Here is a 14642-nt window from a genome sequence, read left to right as displayed (position 1 = left end):
TTAATACTAGTGTGTAGCATGGAACTACTCTATTAATACTAGTGTGTAGCATGGAACTACTCTATTAATACTAGTGTGTAGCATGGAACTACTCTATTAATACTAGTGTGTAGCATGGAACTACACTATTAATACTAGTGTGTAGCATGGAACTACTCTATTAATACTAGTGTGTAGCATGGAACTACTCTATTAATACTAGTGTGTAGCATGGAACTACTCTATTAATACTAGTGTGTAGCATGGAACTACTCTATTAATACTAGTGTGTAGCATGGAACTACTCTATTAATACTAGTGTGTAGCATGGAACTACTCTATTAATACTAGTGTGTAGCATGGAACTACTCTATTAATACTAGTGTGTAGCATGGAACTGCTCTATTAATACTAGTGTGTAACATGGAACTGCTCTATTAACACTAGTGTGTAGCATGGAACTTCTCTATTAATACTAGTGTGGAGCATGGAACTACTCTATTAATACTAGTGTGTAGCATGGAACTACTCTATTAATACTAGTGTGTAGCATGGAACTACTCTATTAATACCAGTGTGTAGAATAGAACTACTCTATTAATACTAGTGTGTAGCATGGAACTGCTCTATTAATACTAGTGTGTAGCATGGAACTACTCTATTAATACTAGTGTGTAGCATGGAACTACTCTATTAATACTAGTGTGTAGCATGGAACTACTCTATTAATACTAGTGTGTAGCATGGAACTACTCTATTAATACTAGTGTGTAGCATGGAACTACTCTATTAATACTAGTATGTAGCATGGAACTACTCTATTAATACTAGTCTGTAGCATGGAACTACTCTTAATACTAGTGTGTAGCATGGAACTACTCTATTAATACTAGTGTGTAGCATGGAACTACTCTATTAATACTAGTGTGTAGCATGAACTACTCTATTAATACTAGTGTGCAGCATTAACTACTCTATTAATACTAGTCTGTAGCATGGAACTACTCTATTAATACTAGTCTGTAGCATGGAACTACTCTATTAATACTAGTCTGTAGCATGGAACTACTCTATTAATACTAGTCTGTAGCATGGAACTACTCTATTAATACTAGTCTGTAGCATGGAACTACTCTATTAATACTAGTGTGTAGCATGGAACTACTCTATTAATACGAGTGTGTAGCATGGAACTACTCTTAATACGAGTGTGTAGCATGGAACTACTCTATTAATACTCGTGTGTAGCATGGAACTACTCTATTAATACTAGTGTGTAGCATGGAACTACTTTATTAATACTAGTGTGTAGCATGGAACTACTCTATTAATACTAGTGTGTAGCATGGAACTATTCTATTAATACTAATGTGTAGCATGGAACTACTCTATTAATACTAGTGCGTAGCATGAACTACTCTATTAATACTAATCTGTAGCATGGAACTACTCTATTAATACTAGTGTGTAGCATGAACTACTCTATTAATACTAGTCTGTAGGATGGAACTACTCTATTAATACTAGTCTGTAGCATGGAACTACTCTATTAATACTAGTGTGTAGCATGAACTACTCTATTAATACTAGTCTAGCATGGAACTACTTTATTAATACTAGTGTGTAGCATGCACTACTCTATTAATACTAGTGTGTAGCATGGAACTATTCTTTTAATACTAGTGTGTAGCATGGAACTTCTCTATTAATACTAGTGTGTAGCATGGAACTACTCTATTAATACTAGTGTGTAGCATGGAACTACTCTATTAATACTAGTGTGTGGCATGGAACTACTCTATTAACACTAGTGTGTAGCATGGAACTACTCTATTAATACTAGTGTGTAGCATGGAACTACTCTATTAATACTAGTGTGTAGCATGGAACTGCTCTATTAATACTAGTGTGTAGCATGGAACTACTCTATTAATACGAGTGTGCAGCATTAACTACTCTATTTATACTAGTGTGTAGCATGAACTACTCTATTAATACTAGTGTGTAGCATGGAACTACTCTATTAATACTAGTGTGCAGCATTAACTACTCTATTAATACTAGTGTGTAGCATGGAACTATTCTATTAATACTAGTGTGTAGCATGAACTACTCTATTAATACTAGTATGTAGCATGGAACTACTCTATTAATACTAGTGTGTAGCATGGAACTATATTAATACTAGTGTGTAGCATGGAACTACTCTATTAATACTCGTGTGTAGCATGGAACTACTCTATTAATACTCGTGTGTAGCATGAACTACTCTATTAATACTAGTGTGTAGCATGAACTACTCTATTAATACTAGTGTGTAGCATGAAACTACTCTATTAATACTAGTGTGTAGCATGGAACTACTCTATTAATACTAGTGTGTAGTATGAACTACTCTATTAATACTAGTGTGTAGCATGGAACTACTCTATTAATACTAGTGTGTAGCATGGAACTACTCTATTAATACTAGTGTGTAGCATGGAACTACTCTATTAATACTCGTGTGTAGCATGGAACTACTGTATTAATACTAGTGTGTAGCATGGAACTACTCTATTAATACTAGTGTAGCATGAACTACTCTATTAATACGAGTGTGTAGCATGAACTACTCTATTAATACGAGTGTGTAGCATGGAACTACTCTATTAATACTAGTGTGTAGCATGGAACTACTCTATTAATACTAGTGTGTAGCATGGAACTACTCTATTAATACGAGTGTGCAGCATTAACTACTCTATTTATACTAGTGTGTAGCATGAACTACTCTATTAATACTAGTGTGCAGCATGGAACTACTCTATTAATACTAGTGTGCAGCATTAACTACTCTATTAATACTAGTGTGTAGCATGGAACTACTCTATTAATATTAGTGTGTAGCATGAACTACTCTATTAATACTCGTGTGTAGCATGGAACTACTCTATTAATACTAGTGTGTAGCATGGAACTATATTAATACTAGTGTGTAGCATGGAACTACTCTATTAATACTAGTGCGTAGCATGAACTACTCTATTAATACGAGTGTGTAGCATGGAACTACTCTATTAATACTAGTGTGTAGCATGGAACTACTCTATTAATACTAGTGTGTAGCATGGAACTACTCTATTAATACTCGTGTGTAGCATGGAACTACTCTATTAATACTAGTGTGTAGCATGGAACTACTCTATTAATACTAGTGTGTAGCATGAACTACTCTATTAATACTAGTCTGTAGCATGGAACTACTCTATTAATACTAGTGTGTAGCATGAACTACTCTATTAATACTAGTATGTAGCATGGAACTACTATATTAATACTAGTGTGTAGCATGGAACTACTCTATTAATACTAGTGTGTAGCATGGAACTACTCTATTAATACTAGTGTGTAGCATGGAACTACTCTATTAATACTAGTGTGTAGCATGGAACTACTCTATTAATACTAATGTGTAGCATGGAACTATTCTATTAATACTAGTGTGGAGCATGGAACTACTCTATTAATACTAGTGTGTAGCATGGAACTATTCTATTAATACTAGTGTGTAGCATGGAACTACTCTATTAATACAAGTGTGTAGCATGGAACTACTCTATTAATACTAGTGTGTAGCATGAACTACTCTATTAATACTAGTCTGTAGCATGGAACTACTCTATTAATACTAGTGTGTAGCATGAACTACTCTATTAATACTAGTGTGTAGCATGGAACTACTCTATTAATACTAGTGTGTAGCATGGAACTACTCTATTAATACTAGTGTGTAGCATGGAACTACTCTATTAATACTAGTGTGTAGCATGGAACTACTCTATTAATACTAGTGTGTAGCATGGAACTGCTCTATTAATACTAGTGTGTAGCATGGAACTACTCTATTAATACTAGTGTGTAGCATGGAACTACTCTATTAATACTAGTGTGTAGCATGGAACTACTCTATTAATACTAGTGTGTAGCATGGAACTACTCTATTAATACTAGTGTGTAGCATGGAACTATTCTATTAATACTAGTGTGTAGCATGAACTACTCTATTAATACTAGTGTGTAGCATGAACTACTCTATTAATACTAGTGTGTAGCATGGAACTACTCTATTAATACTAGTGTGTAGCATGGAACTGCTCTATTAATACTAGTGTGTAGCATGGAACTACTCTTAATACTAGTGTGTAGCATGGAACTACTCTATTAATACTAGTGTGTAGCATGGAACTACTCTATTACTACTAGTCTGTAGCATGGAACTACTCTATTAATACTAGTCTGTAGCATGGAACTACTCTATTAATACTAGTGTGTAGCATGGAACTGCTCTATTAATACTAGTGTGTCGCATGGAACTACTCTATTAATACTAGTGTGTAGCATGGAACTACTCTATTAATACTAGTGTGTAGCATGGAACTACTCTATTAATACTAGTGTGTAGCATGGAACTACTCTATTAATACTAGTCTGTAGCATGGAACTACTCTAATAATACTAGCGTGTAGCATGGAACTACTCTATTAATACTAGTGTGTAGCATGGAACTATTCTATTAATACTAGTGTGTAGCATGGAACTACTCTATTAATACAAGTGTGTAGCATGGAACTACTCTATTAATACTAGTGTGTAGCATGAACTACTCTATTAATACTAGTCTGTAGCATGGAACTACTCTATTAATACTAGTGTGTAGCATGAACTACTCCATTAATACTAGTGTGTAGCATGGAACTACTCTATTAATACTAGTGTGTAGCATGGAACTACTCTATTAATACTAGTGTGTAGCATGGAACTACTCTATTAATACTCGTGTGTAGCATGGAACTACTCTATTAATACTAGTGTGTAGCATGGAACTACTCTATTAATACTAGTGTGTAGCATGAACTACTCTATTAATACTAGTCTGTAGCATGGAACTACTCTATTAATACTAGTGTGTAGCATGAACTACTCTATTAATACTAGTATGTAGCATGGAACTACTATATTAATACTAGTGTGTAGCATGGAACTACTCTATTAATACTAGTGTGTAGCATGGAACTACTCTATTAATACTAGTGTGTAGCATGGAACTACTCTATTAATACTAGTGTGTAGCATGGAACTACTCTATTAATACTAATGTGTAGCATGGAACTATTCTATTAATACTAGTGTGGAGCATGGAACTACTCTATTAATACTAGTGTGTAGCATGGAACTATTCTATTAATACTAGTGTGTAGCATGGAACTACTCTATTAATACAAGTGTGTAGCATGGAACTACTCTATTAATACTAGTGTGTAGCATGAACTACTCTATTAATACTAGTCTGTAGCATGGAACTACTCTATTAATACTAGTGTGTAGCATGAACTACTCTATTAATACTAGTGTGTAGCATGGAACTACTCTATTAATACTAGTGTGTAGCATGGAACTACTCTATTAATACTAGTGTGTAGCATGGAACTACTCTATTAATACTAGTGTGTAGCATGGAACTACTCTATTAATACTAGTGTGTAGCATGGAACTGCTCTATTAATACTAGTGTGTAGCATGGAACTACTCTATTAATACTAGTGTGTAGCATGGAACTACTCTATTAATACTAGTGTGTAGCATGGAACTACTCTATTAATACTAGTGTGTAGCATGGAACTACTCTATTAATACTAGTGTGTAGCATGGAACTATTCTATTAATACTAGTGTGTAGCATGAACTACTCTATTAATACTAGTGTGTAGCATGAACTACTCTATTAATACTAGTGTGTAGCATGGAACTACTCTATTAATACTAGTGTGTAGCATGGAACTGCTCTATTAATACTAGTGTGTAGCATGGAACTACTCTTAATACTAGTGTGTAGCATGGAACTACTCTATTAATACTAGTGTGTAGCATGGAACTACTCTATTACTACTAGTCTGTAGCATGGAACTACTCTATTAATACTAGTCTGTAGCATGGAACTACTCTATTAATACTAGTGTGTAGCATGGAACTGCTCTATTAATACTAGTGTGTCGCATGGAACTACTCTATTAATACTAGTGTGTAGCATGGAACTACTCTATTAATACTAGTGTGTAGCATGGAACTACTCTATTAATACTAGTGTGTAGCATGGAACTACTCTATTAATACTAGTCTGTAGCATGGAACTACTCTAATAATACTAGTGTGTAGCATGGAACTACTCTATTAATACTAGTGTGTAGCATGGAACTATTCTATTAATACTAGTGTGTAGCATGGAACTACTCTATTAATACAAGTGTGTAGCATGGAACTACTCTATTAATACTAGTGTGTAGCATGAACTACTCTATTAATACTAGTCTGTAGCATGGAACTACTCTATTAATACTAGTGTGTAGCATGAACTACTCCATTAATACTAGTGTGTAGCATGGAACTACTCTATTAATACTAGTGTGTAGCATGGAACTACTCTATTAATACTAGTGTGTAGCATGGAACTACTCTATTAATACTAGTGTGTAGCATGGAACTACTCTATTAATACTAGTGTGTAGCATGGAACTGCTCTATTAATACTAGTCTGTAGCATGGAACTACTCTATTAATACTAGTGTGTAGCATGGAACTACTCTATTAATACTAGTGTGTAGCATGGAACTACTCTATTAATACTAGTGTGTAGCATGGAACTACTCTATTAATACTAGTGTGTAGCATGGAACTATTCTATTAATACTAGTGTGTAGAATAGAACTACTCTATTAATACTAGTGTGTAGCATGGAACTGCTCTATTAATACTAGTGTGTAGCATGAACTACTCTATTAATACTAGTGTGTAGCATGGAACTACTCTTAATACTAGTGTGTAGCATGGAACTACTCTATTAATACTAGTGTGTAGCATGGAACTACTCTATTACTACTAGTCTGTAGCATGGAACTACTCTATTAATACTAGTGTGTAGCATGGAACTACTCTATTAATACTAGTGTGTAGCATGGAACTGCTCTATTAATACTAGTGTGTAGCATGGAACTACTCTATTAATACTAGTGTGTAGCATGGAACTACTCTATTAATACTAGTGTGTAGCATGGAACTACTCTATTAATACTAGTGTGTAGCATGGAACTACTCTATTAATACTAGTGTGTAGCATGCACTACTCTATTAATACTAGTGTGTAGCATGAACTACTCTATTAATACTAGTGTGTAGCATGGAACTACTCTATTAATACTAGTGTGTAGCATGGAACTGCTCTATTAATACTAGTGTGTAGCATGGAACTACTCTATTAATACTAGTCTGTAGCATGGAACTACTCTATTAATACTAGTGTGTAGCATGGAACTACTCTATTAATACTAGTCTGTAGCATGGAACTACTCTATTAATACTAGTGTGTAGCATGGAACTACTCTATTAATACTAGTGTGTAGCATGGAACTGCTCTATTAATACTAGTGTGTAGCATGGAACTACTCTATTAATACTAGTCTGTAGCATGGAACTACTCTATTAATACTAGTGTGTAGCATGGAACTACTCTATTAATACTAGTGTGTAGCATGGAACTACTCTATTAATACTAGTGTGTAGCATGGAACTACTCTATTAATACTAGTGTGTAGCATGGAACTACTCTATTAATACTAGTGTGTAGCATGGAACTACTCTATTAATACTAGTGTGTAGCATGGAACTACTCTATTAATACTAGTGTGTAGCATGCACTACTCTATTAATACTAGTGTGTAGCATGAACTACTCTATTAATACTAGTGTGTAGCATGGAACTACTCTATTAATACTAGTGTGTAGCATGGAACTGCTCTATTAATACTAGTGTGTAGCATGGAACTACTCTATTAATACTAGTCTGTAGCATGGAACTACTCTATTAATACTAGTGTGTAGCATGGAACTACTCTATTAATACTAGTCTGTAGCATGGAACTACTCTATTAATACTAGTGTGTAGCATGGAACTACTCTATTAATACTAGTGTGTAGCATGGAACTGCTCTATTAATACTAGTGTGTAGCATGGAACTACTCTATTAATACTAGTCTGTAGCATGGAACTACTCTATTAATACTAGTGTGTAGCATGGAACTACTCTATTAATACTAGTGTGTAGCATGGAACTACTCTATTAATACTAGTGTGTAGCATGGAACTACTCTATTAATACTAGTGTGTAGCATGGAACTACTCTATTAATACTAGTGTGTAGCATGGAACTACTCTATTAATACTAGTGTGTAGCATGGAACTACTCTATTAATACTAGTGTGTAGCATGGAACTACTCTATTATTACTAGTCTGTAGCATGAACAACTTTTGCCATCATTCACAATTTAAACCCATATAATTTTTTGTATTTTTTCAAAATTTTGGTTGAAACTTGTCAATAGGAAATTGTGTCAAGTTGGTCTAAAATTATCAAACATTTTTAAAAAAATGCATAAAAGGTTATCAAAAATGCATTTATTTAAAAAAAAATGTTTGGGTCAGTTCTTCAATATTTCCTAGGCTACATTAAAACAGTTTAATTAAAATAAAATCCAAGTTTGGGTTTCTTTTTTTTCAAATTTGTGTTTAATTTGTTATTTTTATTATACATTTTCTTTTCTTTTCTTTTCTTTTCTTTTCTTTTCTTTTCTTTTCTTTTCTTTCAGTTTATTTTAATTTATTTATTTGCTGGCAGTTTTTTAAGAGTACATAACAAAAAACAAACCTAATTTAACAAGCAGCCTCTAGGCTGAGATAGCTCCGCTGTTAGCAGTGCACATTTCAATTAAAGAACTGAAGATATCACGAAATGAACAAATCTGAGATAAGTCTATCTGTAGTACCTATATATATATATGATATCAAAGCAATCCGACTTGCGTTTTTCAACAAGAATTCGAAAATATCACTTTTTACCAAAAATTACCAAAATATTCATCAAAATTAGAGAGTTGAAGATATCGTCACGAAATGAACAAATCTAAGTTCTGCCCAATGTACATGTACACCAAGTATCAAAGCAATAAGAATTGTTTTCGAGAAGTCGAAAAAATAAAAAGTTGACAGACTGCGTCGAAAAATCACTTGTAAGCTCTGCTCAACAAAGTCTACAGCGGAGCTAATAAAAAATATATGAAATAAAATACACTCCATACAGTACATCATATTTTAATCAGATTGCATTAATAAATGTGTATCATCTTGGAGAACATCAAGGAATGGACTGCATATAGATGTAGATGTTTTTTTCATTTGTTTTATTAAGAGAACATACTGTACATACTTTATTTGAAGTGTCTATTCAAAAGTACAAATACAAAATATTGAGTACCTCAGTTCAAGATATGAAACAAAGCAGAATCCCTGTTGTATCAGAATATGATGCCAACTTGAAAGAACAAATTTTCAGTTTTACAATAAAAATGTCGCCCTTGCAGTTATAATTGTTGCCAGTCTTGTTGCCATGGTTATCTGATATTATTACATGTTACAGTAAATGATCTTAATCATGAAAGTCTTCTGTGTTGGAATGGTAATACATGTAGCTTGATATGAATCCAATCGTGTATCTGATTAAGAAAATAACTTGATATTCATTGACAGTTTTTACCTGGTAATTGTAAGCATGAAAACAATCTCTTCAAATATCAAGAGAGTTCTAAATGGCATTTAGAATGTAAGATGGCTTAATTCAACCAAGCAAATTTAAATAGTTTGGGCAGTCCAAATTATATTAAATGCTGTCAGCCGCCTTAATTTTGTGAGCCAAATAAACACCATTAAAGAAGAGGGGTAGTTACCTCCCCCTAACTGGGGGTTCACTGCAACTCCCTGCAGGTTCTTGGAGTTCACTGCAAACTCACTGCTGGTTCACTGCAACTCCCGGCTGGTTCTGGGGGTTCACTGCAAACTCACTGCTGGTTCACTGCAACTCCCTGCTGGTTCTGGGGGTTCACTGCAAACTCACTGGGGGGTTCACTGCAACTCTCTGCTGGTTCTGGGGGTTCACTGCAAACTCACTGCTGGTTCACTGCAACTCCCTGCTGGTTCTGGGGGTTCACTGCAAACTCACTGGGGGTTCACTGCAACTCCCTGCTGGTTCTGGGGGTTCACTGCAAACTCACTGGGGGTTCACTGCAACTCCCTGCTGGTTCTGGGGGTTCACTGCAAACTCACTGGGGGTTCACTGCAACTCCCTGCTGGTTCTGGGGGTTCACTGCAAACTCACTGCTGGTTCACTGCAACTCTCTGCTGGTTCTGGGGGTTCACTGCAAACTCACTGGGGGTTCACTGCAACTCCCTGCTGGTTCTGGGGGTTCACTGCAAACTCACTGGGGGTTCACTGCAACTCCCTGCTGGTTCTGGGGGTTCACTGCAAACTCACTGGGGGTTCACTGCAACTCTCTGCAGGGGGTTTCATGAAAACCTGAACAAATTCCATCACTCCATTAGTAGGTGGTCTGAATTCAACAGATGGACAGAGGAGTAACATTTTAAGAGAAAATAAATAATATTAAAAGTTCTTTCCAAAAAAATGGTTCACCCCTGACAAAATATAGGCTCTGAAGAAACTTGAGTTGTTAGAGAACTAACATTAGAAATTAACACTGTACTTTATTTTAGCTGGGACTAATTTTCACTAAAAAGACATTTTGGGTGTTTTGTATGGAATTTATTTTCACTGATTTTTGATGAGCTGAAAAAAAGATATAGGGAAAATACTATCTTTCCAGGGTTTTATTTTCACTGAAACATTCCTTCAGTGGAAATAGCGAAAATAAAGTATTTTACAGTACAGTGATTATAAATAAACTATTAATTAGCCCACTTTCTGAGCTGCAAATGCTGGCGATATTTCTTGAAACACAAAACTACTTTTTAACCTGATAAAATATAAAATACTTATACATTGATCAAAAATGTTGAATTTAGAGCATTTATTTAAACATGTAGACTATATACAAGACTAATATGAAATGTTACAAAATTAGACTTTTTCAAATAACGTGTGGCAGAAAAAGAATAGAATATAGCAGATTTTTTTGTTAGAATCAAATCTGTTATCACCAAGCAACAGTGAATTTCATCCCAGTTTGCATGGCATACGGCAAAACTCTACATGAATTGCACCCTCACACTAGACAACTTGTATATGGTGTTTCTTCTTGGCTTAGTATCATAAATACGTAATCACACTAGTACCTGGAAAATAAGAAACCATTATATGAGTTTTACACAATATAAGTAATGAATATATAGTAATTTACAGATAAGTCCACAGCGAATATATATGATTGGTTTTTGTAATGTGTTATGTTTATGTTCACACCAAATAGTGGTTTCTGTAATAAGTTACATCTATTTACATATCTAATAATATTGGTATCAAGGTATATATTACATCTATTTAAATAACCAATACCATTGGTAACAAGGTATATATTACATCTATTTCCATACCTAATACTATTGGTACCAAGGTATATATTACAACTATTTCCATACCTAATACTATTGGTACCAAGGTATATTACATCTATTTTCATACTTAATACTATTGGTACCAAGGTATATATTACATCTATTTTCATACTTAATACTTTTCATACCAAGGTATATATTACATCTATTTCCATATCTAATAATATTGATACCAAGGTATATATTACATATATTTCCATACCCAATACTATTGATACAAAGGTATATATTACATCTATTTCCATACCTAAAACTATTGGTACCAAGGTATATATTACATCTATTTTCATACTTAATACTTTTCATACCAAGGTATATATTACATCTATTTCCATATCTAATAATATTGGTACCAAGGTATATATTACATCTATTTACATATCTAATAATATTGATACCAAGGTATATATTACATCTATTTCCATATCTAATAATATTGATACCAAGGTATATATTACATCTATTTCCATATCTAATAATATTGGTACCAAGGTATATATTACATCTATTTACATATCTAATAATTTTGGTACCAAGGTATATATTACATCTATTTACATATCTAATAATATTGGTACCAAGGTATATATTACATCTATTTACATAACTAATATTGGTACCAAGGTATATATTATATCTATTTACATATCTAATAATATTGGTACCAAGGTATATATTACATCTATTTCCATTTCTAATAATATTGGTACCAAGGTATATATTACATCTATTTACATATCTAATAATATTGGTACCAAGGTATATATTACATCTATTTTCATACCTAATAATATTGGTACCAAGGTATATATTACATCTATTTCCATATCTAATAATATTGGTACCAAGGTATATATTACATCTATTTACATATATTACATCTATTTACCTATCTAATACTATTGGTACCACGGTATATATTACATCTATTTTCATACCTAGTACTACTGGTTCTAAGGTATATATTACATCTATTTCCATACCTAATACTATTGTTAAAGGGTGTATATTACATCTATTTTCATACCTAATACTATTGGTACCAAGGTATATATTACATCTATCTCCATGCCTAATACTTTTGGTACCAAGGTATATATTACATCTATTTTCATACCTAATACTACTGGTTCTAAGGTATATATTACATCTATTTTCATATCTAATAGTATTGGTACCAAGGTATATATTACATCTATTTTCATACCTAATACCATTGGTTCTAAGGTATATATTACATCTATTTTCATATCTAATAGTATTGGTACCAAGGTATATATTGCATCTATTTAAATAACCAATACTATTGGTACCAAGGTATATATGACATCTATATTCATACCTAATACTTTTGATACCAAGACACATATAACATCTATTTCCATACCTAACACTATTGGTACCAAGGTATATATTACAACTATTTTCATACCTAAAACTTTTGATACCAAGATATATATTACATCTATTTTCATATCTAATAGTATTGGTACCAAGGTATATATTACATCTATTTTCATACCTAATACTATTGGTTCTAAGGTATATATTACATCTATTTTCATATCTAATAGTATTGGAACCAAGGTATATATTGCATCTATTTCCAAATCTAATACTATTGGTACCAAGGTATATATTGCATCTATTTAAATAACCAATACTGTTGGTACCAAGGTATATATTACATCTATTTCCATACCTAATACTATTGGTACCAAGGTATATATTACAACTATTTTCATACCTAAAACTTTTGATACCAAGATATATATTACATCTATTTCCATACCTAATACTATTGATACAAAGGTATATATTACATCTATTTCCATACCTAATACTATTGGTACCACAGTATATAGTACATCTATTTCCATACCGATACCTAATACTATTGATACAAAGGTATATATTACATCTATTTCCATACCTAATACTATTGGTACCACGGTATATATTACATCTATTTCCATACCGATACCTAATACTATTGATACAAAGGTATATATTACATCTATTTCCATACCGATACCTAATACTATTGATACAAAGGTATATATTACATCTATTTCCATACCTAATACTATTGGTACCAAGGTATATATTACATCTATTTTCATACCTAAAACTTTTGATACCAAGATATATATTACATCTATTTTCATATCTAATAGTATTGGTACCAAGGTATATATTACATCTATTTTCATACCTAATACTATTGGTACCACGGTATATATTACATCTATTTCCATACCGATACCTAATACTATTGATACAAAGGTATATATTACATCTATTTCCATACCGATACTTAATACTATTGATTTAAAGGTATATATTACATCTATTTCCATACCTAATACTATTGGTACCAGGGTATATATTACATCTATTTTCATACCTAATACTATTGATACCAAGGTATATATCACATCTATTTCCATACCTAATACTATTGGTACCAAGGTATATATTACATCTATTTCCATATCTTAATACTATTGATACCAAGGTATATATTACATCTATTTCCATATCCAATGCTATTGGTTCTAAGGTATATATTACATCTATTTCCATACCTAATACTATTGATACTAAGGTATATATTACATCTATTTCCATATTTTAATACTATTGATACCAAGGTATATATTACATCTATTTTCATATCCAATGCTATTGGTTCTAAGGTATATATTACATCTATTTCCATACCTCATACTATTGATACCAAGGTATATGTTACATCCATTTCCATACCTAATACTATTGTTAAAGGGTGTATATTACTACTTATATAAATACTTTTGGTAACAGGGTGTACATTATGCTATTTCCATACCTAACACTATTGGTACCAAGGTATATACTACATCTATTTTCATACCTAATACTATTGGTTCTAAGGTATATATTACATCTCCCTCCATACCTAACACTATTGGTACCAAGGTATATATTACATCTATCTCCATACCCAACACTATTGGTACCAAGGTATATATTACAACTATTTCCATATCTAATACTATTGGTACCAAGGTATATATTACATCTACTTCCATACCAATACCCAAAACTATTGATACTAAGGTATATATTACATCCATTTCCATACCAATACCTAATGCTGTTGATACCAAGGTATATATTACATCAA

The 14642-nt window shown here is 32.7% G+C and overlaps 1 protein-coding gene across 1 annotated transcript in view; it reads right to left on the bottom strand.

The window, feature by feature from the left end:
* Nucleotides 1-10914: 10914 nt before the first annotated feature.
* Pten (phosphatase and tensin homolog) overlaps nt 10915-14642 on the bottom strand; it is a 38909-nt gene continuing 35181 nt past the window's right edge. Inside the window, exon 12 of the mRNA XM_085493486.1 lies at nt 10915-11194. Coding sequence (XP_085349612.1) covers nt 11169-11194 — 26 coding nt within the window. The 3' untranslated portion in view covers nt 10915-11168. The remainder of the gene's footprint in view (nt 11195-14642) is intronic.

The sequence above is a fragment of the Saccoglossus kowalevskii genome, chromosome 19 (genome assembly GCF_978046115.1).
Source record: "Saccoglossus kowalevskii chromosome 19, keSacKowa6.1, whole genome shotgun sequence".
Taxonomy (NCBI): domain Eukaryota; kingdom Metazoa; phylum Hemichordata; class Enteropneusta; family Harrimaniidae; genus Saccoglossus; species Saccoglossus kowalevskii.
Note: the sequence above shows the minus strand (reverse complement) of the source record. Positions and strands in the feature narration are given on the sequence as shown.